The 21346-nt window shown below is 40.8% G+C and overlaps 1 protein-coding gene across 4 annotated transcripts in view; it reads right to left on the bottom strand.

The window, feature by feature from the left end:
* mink1 (misshapen-like kinase 1) overlaps positions 1-21346 on the bottom strand; it is a 32276-nt gene that overhangs the window by 8481 nt on the left and 2449 nt on the right. The window contains exons 2-22 of one of the 4 annotated variants that reach the window (XM_013265107.3): positions 17108-17173; positions 16502-16684; positions 16303-16413; positions 15578-15668; positions 15354-15484; positions 15213-15267; positions 12404-12482; positions 11005-11180; positions 10829-10898; positions 10535-10745; positions 8090-8191; positions 7390-7476; positions 4655-4831; positions 4397-4567; positions 3851-4117; positions 3478-3557; positions 3258-3361; positions 3066-3157; positions 2744-2767; positions 1792-1943; positions 1561-1678 (exon numbers count right to left, since the gene is read on the bottom strand). In XM_013265107.3, coding sequence (XP_013120561.1) covers positions 1561-1678; positions 1792-1943; positions 2744-2767; positions 3066-3157; positions 3258-3361; positions 3478-3557; positions 3851-4117; positions 4397-4567; positions 4655-4831; positions 7390-7476; positions 8090-8191; positions 10535-10745; positions 10829-10898; positions 11005-11180; positions 12404-12482; positions 15213-15267; positions 15354-15484; positions 15578-15668; positions 16303-16413; positions 16502-16684; positions 17108-17173 — 2547 coding nt within the window. Of the gene's footprint in view, positions 1-1560; positions 1679-1791; positions 1944-2743; positions 2768-3065; positions 3158-3257; positions 3362-3477; positions 3558-3850; positions 4118-4396; positions 4568-4654; positions 4832-7389; positions 7477-8089; positions 8198-10534; positions 10746-10828; positions 10899-11004; positions 11181-12403; positions 12483-15212; positions 15268-15353; positions 15485-15577; positions 15669-16302; positions 16414-16501; positions 16685-17107; positions 17174-21346 lie in introns of all 4 variants that reach the window. The other 3 variants (XM_013265106.3, XM_005472040.4, XM_013265108.3) reach the window with 3 other exon arrangements.

Genomic DNA, 21346 nt, shown 5'->3' with positions numbered 1-21346 from the left:
AAAGGTTCTGTCATGCACAACCACTGGATGCTTTCCCAGTCGAATTTCTTTCAGGAAAAACTGAACATGCACAAGCTGTTTTAAAGCCACATTAAGGAAAAATGAGCAACAAAGAAAACAAAAGTCTAAACTGACAGGAACCTACATGCACATGCAAATTACATAAAAGCTACTCATTAAATACAAATTTATCATAAACCTTTTCACAAGTTTATGATAAATTAAACCCTATATGTCCTCAAAACCGATATCTTGCACATACTTGGGAATAAATGAATGAATGAAGGATCTCATCTGCACGCTGCTATAAAATGTGATCCTGTCAAGATAATATTTGACGTGCCCAGCCAGGCTGGAGGACTGTCACTGTTCTAATGTGTCGCAGAGGGATGTGGTGCTGACACTGGAAATGGTTTTAGGATTTGCATTAAAAACGGAAAGCATTCGCACTGTATACGTAAAACCAATCAACATTCTTCCTCTGTGTGCTCAGTGTGTTATGTATGTCATTTTAGCACTAATGGCAGACTATTTAATAGCACCATATATTTCCCTGGTGATCATTAGTATCCCTCAGACGGTATAAAACATGGACGCAGCTTCCAGGTCAGAAAAATGAAGCCAATGCAGAAGTTCCTTAACCCTGCATTCATTCTGAAGGCTACCAGATGGTGATAATTGTGGTTGCAAAAAGACCTTCTGTCCTACAGAAGCATATGTGAAATCAGCATTATCTGGACCTCTGTAAGCCTTCCTCATGAGTTAACGATGAGCTGTTTTGGGTCATACTGAATAAAAAATTAAGTCTAGTTTGTAAATCTTTGTTCCACTATGTCTCAAAAAGGAGAATTATCTGGGATAGACTCATTTCACTCAAGTCATCCCTCCCTTCCTCCTCATCACATCCTTTTTTTCCTTTTCTTTTTTTTTTTTTTAACCGAAATGGAGACTATAGAAACGCTACCCTCGAGGCTTCAAAACACAACACAAAACTACTGCACTTCGTTAAAAGTGACAATTCATTATGAGCCAGCTGGAAGACATATGCTGTCATGGCTGTCTCTCAAAAACAATCAAGACATTTGACAATCTAACTCGGGCTGGCTAAAGTCTGTCTTCAGGCAACATAGACACTAAAATAAAAGGAGTTAAAAGAAAAGAATAATTAAAGTTACTAACAACAGCTGTGCAATACAGAAGCTGTGGTTTCACAACCTCGCAGTCCACTGATACGCCACACAGTGCTGTACGTGTTCCGGTTTCTGATTCACTTGCGAGTGCTTGTTAAGCACTGGTGCAAAATGTGGAATCTTCTTTGCTTTCAGTGCATTGATGAAATCTGAAAGCTGCCACCATATTTATTTGTGCATGTACAATGACTCCACATTACATAATGTCTTCTTTATTTGTATACACTGTATATATAAAAAAGTATAACACCGTTGAAGTGGACCAGAGGCTCTTGTCTTCCTGCTTTACAATATTCTGTGACAGAAACTGTGTTGATTTCTCCGTGAACTCAATGCATTTTAAGCATCATTACATATACAGATGACTCACCCTCTGTACCAGCATGGTCTGATCCCCATAGCCTCCAGCTTGCTCTCCTTCTCCTGCCTCGCCCTCATCTTCATGAACCACCATGGTGTTGACTGAATCAGTGTCTGCATCTCTGTGGCTGAAATCAAAAAGGATGTAGGATGCTGATTTTACACAAGCAGGTTACTCTTCTTTTAAAAGCAAAGCTCACAAACAGAAACTATTTGCTGATCCCTGAATTGTAAGTATTACCGATCTGTGGGGCTTTCTTCCTCCTCTGCTCCCTCGCCGCTTTCACTTTCTTCACTACTCTCGCTGCTTTCCGAAGAGGACGAGTAATCGTTGGCTTTGACCGGAGGTCTTGGCGGCTCCTCGGCACGCTCCTTGGCAAAGAGGCCATGATCCTGCGCAGACAGGATTGCACATAATCTCAGCTATCAAAGAAAATAGCAGCTAACACGACAGCATTACACAGTATGTAAGTGTTTCCCATATACTGCCTTTATTTGGTATATCATTTTTTCCTACTGGCACACAGACCAGGTCGCTGTTGCAGTGGCGTTTGCCCAGTCAGACTTCAACTTCACCATGTTGGACTGGAGCTGGTGAGATCCAGTGCGAGCTGGATCTCAAGAGCGGAGCATGTGAGTGAGGGTCACTCGACGAGCCTACAGAGCTGTCGAAGCTGCGGTCTGAGATGGTCCAAGCCCATTGAAATCAGATCTCACATAGGAACATTAGCCTAATAAACAATAATATTTAATAATAAATCTTGAAACGCGTGTGTGCTTCGTTTTGTGCTCAAAACACAAGCACACCTTCCCAAAACGAAAACTGCTGCTGCCACACATAAATCTAATTCTATGGGAAACACTTCCTGTACTACTGATAAACAAGACAATACAAAGACAGCTGGTAAGGCAGGCATCGGGATGATGAGCTGAAAAACAGCAGCAATGCAAATGACTCATAATGGATGCAGGTGTTTAGTGAAAGGTGTTCAAACTGCAACAGAATACATGCAAAGTCCTTAGAAAGGATTTTATAGAAAGAAGTTCATTTTATTCCAAGAATAAAATGAGATTTACGTGATGAAAGCAGGCAGTGTAGGGCATGCCATTAATTCTATACAGACACTGACAGTAAATGCAAATACCAAGTCATGCAGGAGCATCACAAGCACAGAAGAGACATTGATACTAACCTCCCCTATAGCTCTCTTGTAACTCTGCGCATTTAAGGTAAAGTTAAAAAAAACAGGGATTTAAAAAAGAAAGAAAGAAAAGGAGCAGCATGAGGCGATATATCAGTACTGGCTCAGGAGTAAAGTTGAAGTGAGGAGAAATCCTCGAGTTAGTTTTCTATTAATTCATTTACAGAACAGGTGCATTTAAGTTAAAACTAAGCGTAAGCACAGCGTGTTAGTGTGTTTTTTATTTTACAGATGCTTGTCTGTGGCGGGCACCCCTTTGAGTTCTGTTAAAGCTGGCTTTACAAGTCGGCACAGTGAGGAAACAGCCACTCACAGCAGGACGCCCAGGCCGGGAGGAGGTTCGAGATTCTCCTGGCTTGTGACGAGGATCGTGGGAGAGAATGGGCGAATCCATTTTGGAGGAACCTGAAAATAACAACGTCACAGAGAGTAGTTATGCTTCTGAAAATACACTTACTGCAAAGACAGTCTGCTGAGAAATGGCACTGGGGAGATGGGAACTCACTGAGGATGCGATGCCTCTCTAAACTGCCCGTCTGGGGAAGATTGGATATGATGCTCATGCTGTCTCCTCTCTCCCAGCGATCATTGCGACTGAGATCTGGATTGCTGCCACGAGGTTACAGTGAGGATAAAAATCAATTAACTCAAGTTGTCATAGCTGTTTATCCTATTAAAAAGGCACTAAATTAAAGAAATCTCAGATCAAAGCATGTCTTCAGTACCTGGCTCTTACTGGGTGCCTTATACCAGAGGTTAGGTTGGTGTTGAGAGCTGTGGCGATAGACGCCGTCCTCTGTGGAATCTAAGAAAAAAAATGGCAAAGTCTTACATTTTCCAGGCAACAACAACTTTCATGAAGACTGTAGAAATGTAGACCAACCACTCGAAGATGCACAACAGCTTTTATCATGCAAATTTATTCCTAGTTGGTCGAGTCTTCCCTAGATATAAGCAAATGAGCTCCACGTACTACCACCAGCTTCTCTATGAGGTACGCATTTAAAGTCTCTTTAATAGCTGCAGCCCAGTGAACAGCTGAGATAACAAAAAAGTTCAAACTTAGGTTGGACGCCAACTACAGCTGCTGAATCTCACCTTGGGTGGAAGTTCTACATCCGGCAGGCGGATCCACGGGCCACGATCCTCTCTGATTTGGTGTGCCTGTGGTGCCTGGGTTTCAGAAGTGGGGTCTGAATTCTGACGCACCAGCTCTCTGGAGTGGATAGGGCGGGGTGTGGGGGTCAGGGAAGGATCCTGGGTAGGGAAGGCGGACATGGTCTTAGTGGGCTGGTCACAGAGTGACTGAGAGCGAGGGACAGGGGCAGCATAAGGCTTCAGAGGAACCAAGTGAGCCATCTGGAACTGCAGGGGACAGGAGCAGCAGCAGCACACCGGGAGGGAAGCGCAGCAGAGTGGAAAGAAGAGCGACAAAGGAAGGCAGGCGCAGAGAGGGTGAATGGTCACATTTGTAGTTCAAGGTGATTTGGGGAGGGAAAAGAAAAAAAAAGGAAGGCATAAATAAGATAGTAGAAAAAAATTAAGTTGAAAACAGCAGAGGAATAAGAAGTAGGAAGGTATAAAGCAATTGTATCTGCTCCAATTAAGGGCAGATTATTATTTCAAACTCTCAGAAACACCCACCTTGCCCTGCCCTCCTTGGGGTTCAACAGGCCTTTGCATCGGTGGGGTCTGCGCAGACTGGACCGCTCCTGACTGGCTGATTGAGTCAGAGCGTGACTGGATGGCAGTGTCGGAGACAGTAGTGCAGATTTTGGGTGAGCCCTGTCTGTTGAGCTTACTCCTCTCCTCCACCTGAAATAAGGCGTGCGAGAGGAGAATTTACTCTGTAGTGTTCGCTGCTTTTACTGTCTAATGATTAAAATGCCGGAATGCTGGTACCTCGCGGGCCCAAGTCGGTTTGTTGTTGGGCTCCAGGTTTTTGTTGTAGTGGTAAAGCTGAGGTTTCTTTTCTTGCTGCTGTTGTTGCAGGGACACCAGGTAGGCATGTTCCTGTTGCAGCTGTCTCTGCAGCCGCTCGGACTGACGCTGTTCCTCGAGCTGCTTGCGTTTATATTCCTGAGCAGAGAGAAACACTGCACTTAAGACATTGCTTGCCTCACACTGGACACAAAAGCACAAATCAAATCTGCAGATTACAGCAGATGCAATGATAATACACCGGACCTGATTTCAACCAGAGACAACACATGTTGAGGGCTTTAACATATCCAAGTGCTCCTATTTCAGTCAATTACCAGCCCACATGAAAAGAATATTGATCATGTCTGTAGCTAAATGCTTTTGTGCCGTATGTTAGTGCAAAACTGAGTCATCTGACTTATTGGTTTTTCATTGAGTTGTAGGCATGGGTCTCCAACCCTTTTGATGGCCAGTGCATTCAGAAGAAAACATGAAATAAGAGAGAAGTCAAAGCTTTGGAGGTTAAAATGAGACTTTCTACCATGAGTCACTACAACATAGGCTAAACTTCACAGTTTTCTTTCAACCGAGAGTGAGTAACGGAGTCCTTACAGGCAACCGAGCACTACATTTACAGGCCAGCTGATGCTGCATTGAGTGAGAGCAGTTTTAACCATAATTTTCTTTTGTCAAGCGAATACATGTACACTACAGGCCAAGAGGCCTTTTAAAAAATTAAGACAGTGACGAATTTACAGCTTTCTTGCAGCAGTGGAAGAAAATAAAGCCTTCTAAAGGTAATGCAAACAATTTGTACAGTTGCTCCGAACTTTGTTGTTTACACGTCTTATGTAGAAGTTTGCACAGAGGAATGGATTGTAACATTATGCAATATTATAACAATCCTGTTATAAGAAAAAAATACTGTCTATATGAACTATTTGTTCAGGAGTTTATCACATAACAAGATAAGGAACCAAAACATAAGAATTAAACATTCGCAAACTGGCAACGTTTTCAAAATCAGCTTGTTTTGGATGATGTGGACAGCAGGGGGTTTCTCTGCTCATGTATAGTTGGGAGTGTAATATTTCTCTACATTGATTACTCAAACTGTACTGAAATTGCTCTGTTTCATTTTCATTTATTAGCTGTTCTGAATGCCACTTTTTGACAAAAACGCACAAGTCTGTATTTATGAGAAAAGGCCAAAACCAAAACCTCATCCTACCTGTGAGGCATCATTTGAATGTTTGAAAAGAATAAAATTCCTTAAAAGTCCTGATCTTAACCCAGCGGAGGTATTCGGGGCATGTTGAATAAACTTTTTCAAAACATATTGATGAAACAAAAATAGCTTTGTAGGAGGTTTGGTCCCAAGTTCATTTTCTTGACTGTTTAAATCTAAAGCAGCAACAGAAACAATCTGATGGAGGTTGCTGTTGCTAAAGGAGGCTCTACAATTCGCTGAGTTCACTTCTTCCTTCCTGATAACTCAGCGCTTTCATGAAAACTTGTACAATTGTGACCGTTTGTCCATTATCACTTTAGTTAGAATATGTTCTTCAATAATTGTATCAACGATTTTGAATCAACTTTGAAATTTCAAATCCAAAATGATTCAGAGTTGTTCACATCCATGTAGCTGTCAATGTGAATCCCTTCTTACAGTGTAATTTGGCTGACTGGAAACATCCTGCAGCTGTCACAGATTTCAAGAAGTTAGGGTTATGACCTTGTGACTAATGGTTTTGGTTAACAGACACAGTTTTTCACAACTTTTTTTAAGGCACTACAGAAACATTCCTACTGCAGGATGGGTTAATGTTCCACCTAGACTTAATTTAAAATAGCGAGAGAGGAATGCTGGTCACTACTTGCTGATGTACTCCAATTGTGAGCTCGAGGTAGGCTTACATTTACTGAACAAACTGGATGTATTGGAAGTGAATACTGTGATCCACAGAAATTTGGCCCACAAGGCCCATACACCTGAATATTTTGTCTCACTGCACTGTAGGGCAATTACGTGCTGCACAAATAAATGCCCCTTTTATGCCAAACCCGGAGGAAGGATAGCGCACTCGTTTTCAGCCTTGTGCTCTGGTTCCCTGTATAGACGTACATACCCACAGGAGCTCTGTGCAAGATGTGAGAAAGCATTTGAAATTCCCTGATGCCTAAAGTAAAAAGGATGGGGTTATTTTTCCCACTCTACAAAACAGAAACAAAGACTTCAGTCTTGATGACAGCAACTCCTACGCTCCACAGGTGCACGCGGAAACAAAGATGCCACGAGTGCAGCAATTCTACCCTTCAGTGTGCGCAAGATATCATTATACAATGAAAACTGCCCCCAAAATCTAGGTCACCGCATGTCTTTTAAATAACACGGAATGTTGTGGGAGCTACATCCATATTCTGGAAAATGAACCGCTTATTTACATCAAGGTGCTCCACATGTAGGATCTTACAAACTCAAGCTGAGCTTTTATATTCTGATTGAGAAAAAAAAAACATCTCATCTCTGACTTTTATTCCATTTAGAAAGCATCTAAACTCAAACACAAGCAGGCTTGCAACACTGCAGTGTTTGGTTTGGAAAAAAGATCAGCTGCCCTCCTTTTCGGACAATATATTAGAACCAGGAGATGAATGTGCAAGTCTCTGCAGTTTGAAGAGGAAATGATTAAGGAGTAATAAGGACTAGTTACCATTAACAGCGCTTGCTCCTGAAGCAACTGCTGTTGGAGGATTTCTAACTGCCGCTGCTCCTCTTCTAACTTATGCCTGATAAACTCCTGAGGAAAGGTAACAAGGGAGGAATGATAAACATTGAGGTGATGAAGGAGGAATGAGAGCATGATTGGGGGAGGGGAAAGAACATAGAAGCAGAGTTATGTAATGTCAATCCAGTAACAGAAACCATGTGTTGCATGGACTAAAATCAACAATTTTAGTCTCAAAACAATCACCACCCATGTTAAGAAGCTGCAACAGAGACAAATCAAATGACCAATAAAACATACTGTCAGCACTAAACGCAGACCGTGAGAAGTGTCTAAATTTAAAATGAATGTCAGTGAATGTAAATATTTATCAGGACACTGTGACTGATCTAAGGTACCAGGCTGATATTTTAAAAAGGGGGTATTTGGCACTAAAAGGTGACTGTGCCATGATGCCAGACTCTTGTTTTACTGAGGGTAGACTGGAAACAGCATAAGAGGCGCAGAGAGCTCACCCACAGAAAACTCATCTCTGAGTAAATACACTAATTTAGACCCTTGCTGCTATGGCAACCTACTCCTGGAATTTCACCACCAGAGCAACCTGCGCAGTGTTGCCGCTGGACACGCCTACACTTTGCTCCGATTGGCTGACTGCAATCCCACTCCTCCTGTGGTTGGTTACCTGCTCCCTCTCTGCCAGCCTCCTATCTTCCTCCCGTCTCATATCGTCAAGTCTCCGATGGGGACCCTTTTCTTGCTGCCTCACCATCTCTCCCTGTTTTCTCTGTTGCTGGGAGAGAAGGGTGACAGGAAAAAGAGTAATGAGCACAGAGGATGTGGCTGCACAGAGAAATTAGCCTGCTGTTAAGAAAATTCTCCCCTGCAAAGATATGAGGGGGGGGGGGGGGGGGGGGGGGGGGGGGGCTGCACAAGTACAGGGCAGAGAAAGAAAGCTGTGAGTCATTCTCACAAACACACACACACCTAATGCATCCTAATCATCTTTTGAGTGTACTGCTTTGATTCAAACTTGAAGTGACAGTTTTTCACTTTTGACTGGGGGCGCTTTTTATCTGCCTTTTTCTAAACGGAGACTGAAACACAAAGATTTGTTCTTTGTGGGGAAACGAGAGCCCTGCGACTTGGCAGCGGCACTCAAACGCACTCGTACACTCAGTCATCGCTGACACTTTAGCGGTGGACAAAAGAGGTAAATAAGATAGACATGGAGGTGAAGGTTCATTAGAGCCCACCCTCACTGTAGTTAAAACCCCTTACCAATGCTGCACAACGATTACAGCAACAAAAGCAGTATAGGTGCGCTAACATGTGCCTCCATCAAATCCTACTGAACTCCCCAAAGATTTCACGGTTTGCAGTCCCCCCCACCTCATCTCTAATTCACTGGGTTATGCAGGCATGTCTTTCAAAGTATTTAGCAACATGCTCAGCCTTTTCATTAATAATGTCTAACATAACATCCTGTCAAATCCTGACTGTGTGTCAGCTTCAAAGGAAGTTCAGATGCCGTGCAACAAAGACAACGTTTTCATACAATTTATTGTCTGTAAGCTTTGAAGGGGTGGATATATCAACACTATGTCAGCTACTGTTAGAAGTACAATGCTGTACTTCTAAAAATATACAGTGTTAAGTGAAAGACTGTTCAGGGCTGAAACATTGTGAATGAAGGTACTGAAAGAAAAAGCATAAGAGCATTTCATTTCCAGTGATTCAGATCTGGAAATGTGTGGTCATTAATATTTTTTTGCTTCATTTCTTTATTACACTCTACTGCAAAAAATCCATTCATTCATCCTCTTCCACTCATCACACATAAATGGTTTTCTTACATTATTAAATAACACAAGCAGCCCTCGGTGCTGAGGTAAGGTTAGTGTAGAGCACTCGATCTTGGGTCACTATCACTAATGTAATTGAGCAATCATCGATTCCAAATTGAGAAGAAAAAAAACGTAATGACGATACATTTTGTAAACTCCATCGCTTCAGAATACCTTCTTCTAGTCTACAATTTCAGATCAGCAAATGTTTAGCGATAGAATAACTCACTGTTGTGTTTTTAAGGAGCTGGAGGTGAGTGTACTGATGTGTCTGTCTCACTGGCCAATTTCAACATCTAAACTATTTAAACATTGTTACTCTTACATGTGCTCAACTCAAATCTGACGATAAGCAGCAAAGCAGTTGTGCAAATGTGGGGTAAACACAATATTAATATCTAAGAAAAGAACAAGCACTTCTAAAAACACAGGCCTCCAAATCAGTGTTTCCTCGTTCTTATCTAAGGTGGAATCCATTTAAAAGTTCAATTCTCAGTCACAGGAAATGATTCTTGTCTCGAACAAGCCCACGACAAGCTGCAGTAAATATTTTGCATCATGACTATTTTAAAATTAATGCTTTATTCACTTTAGAAGGCCATCTTCCTAAAAGAATGGCTGGTTATCAGCTTTAGAAAACTGCGTGCATCAATAAATAAACTACAAAAGATAAACATTAATGACTAGTTTTAGTCGTGGCAAAACAGCGAACCCAGATCCAGCAGCCCCCAGTGACAGCTGGGCGAAAATGCCCACCTGCTCTTTTGCTATAAGACTCATGTTTGTGGGATAAGCATGAAGCTTAAGCTAGTAATTAACCAGATTAGCATAATGACTGGCAAATGCTCAAAAACACACCTACCAGGGATTCTGAATGTGCTTGTCTAATCTATACAAAACCTAAAGTGTAAAAGTGACACCAAGCAGTTTCTTTGACGTCATTGTATTTTATTTCATTGTGTTTGTATTTTTTTCTTCAAGTTGTTTTGTTATAGGTTATATTTAATGATTTTTAATGATTTAGCCGTTATGACACAATCATTTCCCAACTTCTGGAATAGATAAAGTCTCAGCTTACTTTAGGGACGGGTCTGAGCCGTAACTAACCCTCTACAGTCACAATGTAGCAAATGTTTTACTGTATACAAATCTTTTTTTTAAGTTTAGAGAGGCCAAGCTTCCTGTTCTGACATCCAGATTTAGCACAGAGGGTATCATTCCAATTACTGCCAACGAAACGAATAAGCGTATATCTCTTAATGTTAAAAAAGGTTCAATTTTACCTCTTCAAGTCTGCGACGCTGTTCCTTCTGTTCTTCGATGCGTTTCTGTCGGTCATGCAACAGTTGCCTCTTGTGCTCCTCGGGGTCCCGGCGCTGAGCTGCCAGTTGGGCCTGCTGCCTCTTGTGAGCCTCCGAGCGCTCTTTGTTCTCCTGCTGCAGACGCTGGAAGTCCCGCCGCAAGGTGGACTCACCCGGCACATTGAGGATTGAACTGAAGACCAAAAAATTAAGATATGGGTGAAAAAAAACTCAAACAAGTCAAAAAGTGTCCTGTGACAGAAATGTTAAAATTACCTTGACTCTCTGTCATCTCCACGATTGTCCTCCTCTTCATCACTACCACTGTACTCGTACTCTGTTTCTTCTGTGAAAAAAATTGAAAAACTAAAATGAATTCAAGTCACTCTAATATGAATGTTTATGCTGACCACGTGTGAACACTCTACAAAGCTGGTGCTACACTTGCTTACCCTTCTCTCCCCTTTTTTTGCGTGTACGGTCAATATGGTCTTTGAGTTGAATTCGGACCTGGCGTTCAGTGGGCTGATCCCTGATGAAGGAATGCTTGAGCAGCTGCTCCGTGGATGGCCGGCTGGGATATGTCTTCACAAGGCAGCTCTCTATAAAGTCAATAAATTTCTTGGACCTGGCAGGACGAGGAAGGTTAGAAGATAAGAAAACTTGAGCAGGAGGCAAGCTGATAGTTGGACCAGTACTGCACAGAATACAGATTCAACAACAATGAGAAATTCAAGCGGATCTTTTCACATATAGCGGGGTAGGAATACTTTTTAATCAGTATTTTAGAAATAAAAGACCTTTTTAGAAATGTTCCTCTGTTAGTCCAATGTGAACTAAGCTGTTAAGTTTTGCAGTTAATGCTTGCACCATTGTGTGACTATTGCCTTTTCAAAAATTACTTTCACTGATGGGGGGGCTAGTCGCTGTGGTTAACCAGTAAAAAAATAAATAAATAAAAATAAGGACATAAACAAACAATCTGATTAACGATTTTACTACCTGCTGGTCTTCTCACTGAGTTTTATTAAAATAGGACCATAAACCACATGATCACTTTTAAATAAAATTTAATGCAATGCAGCACAGTATAGTAACTGTGTAATTACTGGTATGTGTATGAGGTCATTAATGTCCATTGTATTCACCTGATCATGCACCTGGCTCTGTCCCCTACTTATTTTTTAAATACTCAACTATCGGTAGAACATTGGCAGCAGCTTTTTTTTCCATGACAATTATAAAAACTGTGGAAGAAACATTGCATTTTTAATCCTGTGTGAGGATAAGCCCTACTAAGTGGGTCCATTAACGACTAGCAGGAAAAGTAGCGGGTAGGAGAAAATATGACAAATTGCAAGCAATCAAATCTGGCTCATAAGGGGAACAAGTGCACGACCTTTAATGCTTTGAAATCTGAGGGAGAAGCAGCTATCGCAAATGGACTCAATTTAACCTGATGCACAACATTTTGGAAACTGGACATCGTCCTGCAATTTTTTCTACCATCCACACATCACATACAGCAGTAACCTGATACGCAAAGTGACTACACTACTACATCGCATGTAAACCGTGCCTTCCTGCATTGACCCACTTTTTTGCCATCACAATAGACTACGTTTATTTGTTGGCTGTAGTTCATAAATTATTGAATTATTATTTCAATTTAATGCAAAGTGATAACAATTACAAAGTCTGCAGTGAGGCAGTCTGCTACCAGTTTATTACACAGATGGAAATATGCTAGAACAGTGTTTATTGAATGCACAATCCAACACGTGCTAAGAAAAAAAAAAAAAGGCTTTTCAAACACTTTGATATAAGGCACTGATAAGGCTGATAACTCACCACTTCTTCGATTTAAGTTTTGGAGGGGGGTTCCTGGGGATCAGGAAGAGGGCTCTCATTGGGTGCATGTCACACAAGGCTAAAGAAATAAAGGAGATTACTGGAGTTAAATCTTTTGGTCCATGCTGTGAGCCGATTTACAAAAGAAAGAGCACATCAGAATGAGGGTAATGTTAGAGTATCATCCACTTCCACATGTGGCAGTTTGTGAATAACACATGCCACCATTATACATGTTTTCTGCATCCTCAAACATGGTTACAGCTGCTGTTATCCAATCTTTCCCAGTGCCTCAGGCTTATTGTTACACTGAATGTAAGAACAAGGACTGTGAGTCATTGTGTTCCCAGCGTAGGTAGGTAGCTAAACCTGACTGGTTAGCTTTAGACTTTCACAGTAAATAGGCTTTTGTAACACAGTCTTTAGGACATATCCAACGTGACTGAGGCAGGAAAGAGGAAATTTTCATTTCAGCATTTTAAAGTATGCGCAAACCACAGGAATCACAGTGAGAACGTGCTCCATATAACACGCACTAAAGAAATGGCTCACCCACTGACACAATGCTGGCACTTTTCTAAAAATCCCGGGAGTAGAAATTATTTTGTGCAAACAGTTACCTGCCCCTGTCCCCTTCAGTGTTCTACTACAGACAGTCCAAAAGCTCTACACTCAAACAATTACCTTTAGGAGGTAAAAAAAAAAAAAAAGAGCTAAAGATGAGCAAGGAGTGAGCATACTGTGCAACCAATGCTTTGATTCACCCTGCAAGGATCGTGAGCACATTACTAGAACCGGCACAATAAAACCATCCCAGTGAAACTGTGACAAATATCATACAGAATCCTCGCCAACCCTGTTGATGATGGATGAATTCCCAGTAAATTTAGGTCATGTGATCAGTACAGAAATAAAAACACCAAGTGCAGATATTTAACTACTACTGTGACTATTTAACCTAATTAAGAATAATGTTTACTTGGAAGAATATTGATTATGGTAATAAAGAGCAAATTCAACATTCAGAACTAATAACTGACTATAATGCCCATCATGTTGTTATAGAATATAACAAAGAGAGCCAAGGCCAGTGTGGGCTTTAGCATCGTTATTATGCTTTTATTACACTTTTAAGCAGGTGTTAGCAGATTCATAAAACCCGTCTTGCATTTAGGGTTGGCAATATTATATTTTTTTTAAAAGTATATTAAATTGACACCAATTATACTAATCAATACTCAACATTACTATTACATACTCATTTGCATTGCTATAAATAGTGCCATCATTGCCTCCTCCAGTCGACACAAAACTTCACACAGCACTGCTGCAGACAGGCAGGCACACAGCCCCTCCTCTCACTAACAGCTGAACAGCTGACGCTCACAGCACCAAACAACATTTCAGGAGGAATATCAAGCGGCCAGTAAAGGTCCTGTTTCAACAATACTGAAGTTTTAAACAGTTAGCATAATTGTTAACCTACTTAATCTCTATTCGATATACAACACACAGTTATGTTGTTCCTTTTTTTTTTTTTTTTTTTTTTAACACTACAGCAGACAACTTACTCACAATGTTATTGATCTTATCATTTGCATTGTTTTAACCTTCATTAAAAGAAATGCTTCTCGTGGTTTTGAAATTTGTATCAAGTATCTATATGCATTTTCCTGGGTATCAGTACTGAGTATGAAATTCTAGTATTTGACAATATACACTAACTATACAAACTATACTTCAACTTAAATATAAATAAAAATCAACTGACAAACAGTTTCAGCATTACTATCAAAAGCAACCATTTTTAAAAATAGAGGCTAGCTGATCGCTTTATTAGTGGAAACCAAACTTCAGTTATCAGCCTGATACAGTCAGTACATGCTGCATAATTTATCACGGTACAACACTAGCTTGACAGTTGGTCTGTGTGCCGCGTGTCATTCACAGCAGCAACATCATGATCTGCAGGAGCTTTCTGAACTTTCAGAAGGGTCTAAAGCAGGGGTGGGCACCGAGGGCCGGTGTCCCTGCAGGTTTTACATGTGTCCTCGAACCAACACAGCTGATTTAAATGGCTAAATTAGCTCCTCAACATGTCCTGATGTTCTCCAGAGGCCTGGTAACGAACTAATCGTGTGATTCAGGTGTGTTGACCCAAGGTGAGATCTAAAACCTGCAGGGACACCGGCCCTCGGGGCCTGGAATTGCCCACCCCTGGTCTAAAGGGACTCGTTGTGATGTCAACATTTCACTCAAGGGTTCAAATTTACACACCAGTTTTCTGTAGGCTTCATACTGAATGGTGTCACAAAACCACACCAGCCAGTGAATGACTCGAGCCTTCTACTCTCAAACTCTGCACATATATCAGTTTGAAAACAACCACCCACTTATCAAATGTAGGAGCGCACTAGCCACTATAAGCTACTTGTGTTGAGCTACTGTTCGACACCTTCTTTACCAAACTTTTTAGCTGCTACTCCTCAGTGAGATTTTTCTTAGTTTCTTTGCATTTAACACCAAATTTCCATGCAGACAAAGCTCCCTGCTAAGCAAACTGGAGAGATCTGTACAAGCAGCCTCCACAAGCCAACTGGCAGCTCACAACTTCACTACCTTGATTACAGTGAGTCAGCCGTCCATCTGAAGATACAGACAACAGGGCTGCATATGCAAGACAGGCTCATTCATGACGTCTTGTAGAATGGGCTTTGAAATTATGAGTTATCTGTTGCTATGTTAATATGCACTATTTAACAAAAACAGGTTAAAAAAAATAGCTTGCAAAGGTTACGAAGACACTTACGAGGAGCTCCTTCGGCCATCTCAATAGCTGTGATTCCCAAGGACCAAATATCACTCTGCAAAATACACAGGGGCCCAGGGTCAGCCTTGTGCTTTGTTCTTACAACATACTGCACATAAACAATACTGTGGCTGGTGTTACCCTGTAGTCATAGGTGGAGTCAGGATTCTCATCGCAGGCAATGACCTCAGGTGCCATCCAGTACGGTGTGCCAATAAAGGTGTTTCTTCGCCCAACTGTCCTGTCCAACTGGGCGCTGACCCCAAAATCGACTGAAAGCGAAAAAAAGAAACGAGAAATAAGAGTCAGAAAAGGGTCCGAGACTGGGTCTGCGTTAGTAATGCACACTATCAAAACTAACATACCCAGTTTGACCTCTGCATTCTCTGTTAGCAGAACGTTCTGGCCCTTGATGTCTCTGTGGATAACTTTATGGGCATGGAGGTGAGAGAGACCCTGTTCATATAAAAACAAGACAAAAAAAAAAAAAAAGGTCAGTATGTAACGAGCTCTGCTGCACACACGTTAGTGGCAAAAACAGAAAGTGTGTGTGTGTGTCAGCCTGGCAAAATGTGGCCTTGTAGATACCTGCTCTGACAAGCACAAACACAATAGCAGCGTTGAGCAGTTTATCGGCTTTCTGTGTTATCCACACATCTTTGGACTGCTCTTAAAAATGTGATAACATCACAAATGTGCAAAATTACAGTCACACATGAGGCTTAGCAGTTGGATTTGAGGTTGTGAAATGGTGTAGTACAACCCTGCGTACTGTATAAAAGCTGTAATTAGTAGTATTCACCTGCCCTGCTACCACAGCTGGCTTTGTTTTCACCTTGAGTTTGCCTACGTGTGTGCCTTATCTTGACAAAAAAATCTAGTCAGGGAGGAATGTACTTCTGTGGGAACCAGCGCATAGGTGATTTTAAGTACTTTCCCAAGTGTTTATTGGTCCATCTGTCTCTGGACAGACTTTGACACTACAATAAAGTGACAACTGTGCAAGTGACAAAACTTCACTAGTATGTGGAGGAGTGTGGTCTGTCAACCCTTTGGCATTGTGGCTAAACATGGCGTCTTGATTTCTCACCCTTAGGATCTCTCTGCAGATGTAAGCAATCCAGTCCTCCTTTAGAGAGCTGCCCTTAGTGTTTTTCACCAGGTCGGTCACTGACCCCGCCCCACAAAACTCCATCACCAGCTATGAGGAAACAAACACATCTCACTTAGAACAATTAATGAGGCTTGCAACCATTAAACCATCAGCCCCGACACAGTGGCAGACAGACCCAAAGCTGGTCGTCGTGTCCCGGCGGACTCTTCTTGACAAAGGCACCGTAGTATGTGGCTATGTTGCGGTGGTGGCTGTATTTTTTCAGCATGTTTATTTCAGCCTTGATCTCCTCTTCTTCCTCCTCTGTAACATCCATCACCTTGATGGCAGCCAGCTGGCCCGTCTTCACGTGACGTCCCTGAACAAAAAGCAAGTTGAATCATTGTAACACTAATCAGTAAAATTTAAAGTGAATCTTAGATTCTATCTTCCTGGAACTCTTTGAATTTGTTCCATTAAGTGTGGCTAATTGCTTCTTCACATCATTTTCCTGTTCTTAATTTACATTTCTTTTTACTAGAGTGCCTTATCTTCCCGTCACTGCCACTTTAAATTTAACAGCCTGATAGCTGAAATTTTCACTGACATGGCAGTGGGCTAAATCTGCTGTAATCTAAGAAGTTAATGTACAGAACGTTTAAAGAACAGACACTGAAGGAGGCTTTGCAGCAACAATCCAAAATGCTCACGCAATGCACAAGTGATAATTCAGGCACTGAATTTTTTATTCTCCATTAGAATTCGTGCATTACTCATATGTCACAAGGGCATCATGGCTCACCTTGTACACCTGTCCATATGTGCCATTGCCAACGACCTCGACCAGCTCGAAGATTCCTGCTGGATCCTAGTGGAGACAGCAGGAGTTTAAAATGTCTTACAGTAGACAGGCAGAGCAAATTAAGATACATCAGACATTTAATCCACATCAGCTTGACATACTAAAGACAGAAAGCATTTCAATAAAAACAAACCTAATTCACTTTTCTCTTTCAACATTTGGGAAAAGGCAAAATTACAATGACTGCACTCAAAGCACACCACATTTATTTTTGTTTTTAAGTGGGTGATGCTTGCTTTGTTCTTCTTTGAATCCTCCACATTTACACTTCAATGCCGACCCCAAGTGCAGGTTGCATTTCATGTTGCTGCGCTCGTACTTCTTCGGTAAAGACTAACCCTTAAATACTAGCACCCCGCTAAACTTCACCTGTTCTTGAAACAGCTGCAATCAACCAGCGGTTATATTAGCATAAAGGCTAAATTAACACGAGGCTGAAAACCAAACAATGCTGAGGCCCCGCTGAAGACAAAGAAAGATCTGTGTAATTTTTTTTTTATCACTGCAATTTCAGAAGTTGTGTACTATCATTAGATGTAAGCGTAGCTACAGATCTATACCCCTTAAGAACAGTGTCATAAAACCACATAAAGCACATGGGCTTGTGCAGAACAGAGACCACAGACAAAAACAAATAACAGCAATCCCAGTGGCTTCCACTGTGTACACCGGAGACAATATCACAATTACATATTTCCATACAAAAGATCTAAACTCAGTGTTCTCTGCCACCCACAAAACTTTACACGGGGGAAGCAGACACTCAGAGACACTAAATATTGATACTAGATTAGATATACAAAGACAGATTCTGACAATACTGACATAAAACTTCTGCCTTTTTCTTCATCTGTTCATTCTGTGTTTCAGTACCACGAACACATATTTCACCGACACTAATAATGAGTAGGTTGCTTTGACTCAATTATGCAACCCCCTCCCCCCCTCCCCCCCAAGAGACAAGGGAAATGACAAGCAGTTCCACTTTCATGCAATTTCAATATGGCTTTAAGAAGATGTGTGGGTGGTGAGACTGCTGCTTTGGGTTTAGAATGTACACCATGACCTATCCTGCTTTCATCCATTTCCAATGATGGGGTTTTTACGCCTTCAACAGGGAGGAGAAGATTTTCCTTTAGGACAAGGAATTACGATAAAGAACAGCATGATTGGGAAAACTTGGCAGTATATCGGGGAAATGACCAAAGATTCAATACACATGGTTATATGATGAGATAAACATGTTAAGTATAGAGGACAGAAAAGTGGGGAAATGGTAACGCAAAACAGGAGGGGGGGGAATAAATCCCCATGGTATTAAAGGCAATAACGCAACGATAGAGTGGGTGGCGAGGCAGAGACGGCATCTTCACCCACGTAAGCACAGAGTGGGATGAGAGGAAAGATATGATGGAAGGGGGAAGGGTACAGTGATGTTCAAAGAGTAGCACCACCAGCAAAAAGTCAATTAAAGTGTCTGCAGTGAATGCAAAACAAGCAAAGTGTCAGTAAAACTTGGCTAGAAGGGGGAGGTTGTAACCATGTGGCTGTACCCAGGTACAAGGAGGGGAACCTCAGTGACTAACGCACATAATTGGGCCAAATAGTAAAGACGGTAAGCTGGGTTTAACAGCACGCACTGTAAAATATAGTGGTGATGGTTAAAGAGGAAGGAAAACTATTTCCTGCAATGACACCAACACTGCTAAGAGGTGATGTCTTTCTAAGAAAAGAAAAAGATGTGGTTACAGACCTGCAGCAATCATCATAATCAAAACTCATCGCATGCCTTCAGCGATTAGAATCAGGGAACAATTTTATTGTTATTAAATTGGAATATACATCAAATGTGTGTAAAATAAGAATAACAAAAATTACAGGCAATGGATATAGATTCAATTCAATTCAATTTATATAGCACCAAATCACAACAACAGTCGACTCAAGGCGATTTGTTTTAACCTTTTAAAAAAGTGCAAATCAAGCATTTCTAGAGCTTTTATCAATATTTCAGCTATTTTATTACACTTTTACCTTACTGACAATTGAGTCTTGCACGGCTTATTTTAATTTAGTCTATTTTTGTATTGTTATCGTTCTAAAGTCTATTCTTCATTTTCGGGAAGCACATGTTACCTGTAACATTGTAACAAGTCCTATACAAATAAACTTTATTATTATCATTGTTGTTGCTGGCTAAGATGATTGACTTTTTGGCTGTAGCAATGTAACAAAATACCTCAATTTCATTTAAAATTTCTACATATTGGCTAGTGGCTGCTGCTCAGGAGGCTGAGCAGGTCATTTACTAAGAGGAAGGTTGGTAGTTTGATTCTTGGCTGCTCCAGTCTGCATGCCAAATCATGCCTTAGCCAAGATGCTAACCCCAAGTTCCGCTCCAATTCATTGAGCAGAGTGTGAGTGTTGTATAGAAAACATTTAAAAAACATAGAATAAAGCACTTGTATGAATTTGTGTGAATGTTGGCAAGCGGTATAAATTGCTTTGAGTGCTCAGGCAGAGTAGAAAAGCCCTACATAAGAACCAGTCCATTCACCATTTAAATATGTAACTTATTATGTCACCTGTAATCGATACAGTTGTGCAGTTGGCCCGCTTGCTTTTATCCCCTGCTATTGGCAATGTAAGTGTTTCTGCATAAATAATTTGTTGATGCCTGTTTGCAGTGAACTGTTGTTATGTAATGCTGGACTCCTTCTGTACTGTGTAGCAAATTTCTGCTAAAATGCTGTGATTGAGCCATTGATTTTTTTTAAAGCCCATTTAATAATTTCAAACCCTTTTTTAAAAAAATCTAAGAGTGAGGTCCCTTTGTGTTTGTTTTTCATAGCCTCAAGTACAAAACCCACAAATATGCGCAGATGTGGATGACGCAGTTCACTGTCCTGCCAATAGTTTCACACTATCACGTTTTTCAAGAAGTGATGGTAGCACCAGAGATATGCTGTAACGCGAGGCAGGTAACAAGGAGAATGCTAGCCAGTAAAAAACTGACGCAAAAATATTGAATTAAACATACCCTGAAAAAGCTTTATTGGGGAGGAAAACACGACTGTTAACGCTCAAGAATAAATAAACACGCCGTCATAATCTGACGCATACTTCTATGTTTTTGTGATGCATCTACTTTTGTTTTTTGTTCTGAGTTTTATACAATAAGTGGTACTTAATGTCTGTTCAGTATGTTACATGGCTCTGTTTGTTTTTCCACACACAGATGATTTTCTTTTAATGTTGATCAGTGCTATCAACCTGCCATGGATTGCAGAGGAAAATTAGCCTATAGAGCTAAATCTGGCATATTTACATTAAATGGGTTTCACGCTCATGTTTATAATAGTGCAATGTCCCTTTTAGACAAATTAAAATATATGAGTGATAATGAGTTACAATGACAGTAAACAAAATATCAAAATATAACTGTCATTTGAGAAAACTACAAAAACAATTTGACACTTATTTATTCTGATGGCTTATCATGTAGATTTTGGTGGCGCAACTTCTAAGATGTGAAAAAAATTAGGTAAATTAATATTGTTTACCCTGTTCAAACACACCAGTAACTTAACCTTAAAAATAAATGACTAGTCATTGACCTGCTTAATCACTATTCCCTAGTGCAGCATTAAGTATAAATTCTCTAAGACACATCTTTACAGGTTCTGTTTCACTCATTAATCAATAGTAGCAGAGCTGTCATGCTATTGAGATCAATTGGGGGTCAGTGTTTTGCCCAAGGAAATGTAGCCAGGGATCAAACAACCAACTCTGCATTTAATGGACAACCTGCTCTACCACCTGAGCCACAGCCATCACACGGTCAGTTTTCTTCAGTGGAAAACCCAGCCATAGATAGAATCACAAACAAACTACTATTTATTTCCACATCTCAGCTGTGGTGGGCAACAAACCCTGGGCCATTTTTTGCACCTACCCAACTGTTCTTATAAGCAAACTGCTACCTAAATTACTAGATCCACTATTTAAATACACAATAAATTATTACTAAATGAACTGCAAGATTAAATCATTACTACAAATTTTAGAAACTAGGTCACATCTGCCTGTGTTGTTAGTGAAGGCTTAGGTGAAATTTCTAGGTGAAACCTCAGAAGAAGGTCAGGGAAACAGGACAAACCTGCCCAAACAATCAGTATT

This window comes from Oreochromis niloticus, linkage group LG10, assembly GCF_001858045.2.
Source record: "Oreochromis niloticus isolate F11D_XX linkage group LG10, O_niloticus_UMD_NMBU, whole genome shotgun sequence".
NCBI classification, from domain to species: Eukaryota; Metazoa; Chordata; class Actinopteri; order Cichliformes; family Cichlidae; genus Oreochromis; species Oreochromis niloticus.
The sequence above is the reverse complement of the archived record's forward strand: the minus strand, read 5'-3'. Positions and strand labels throughout refer to the sequence as shown.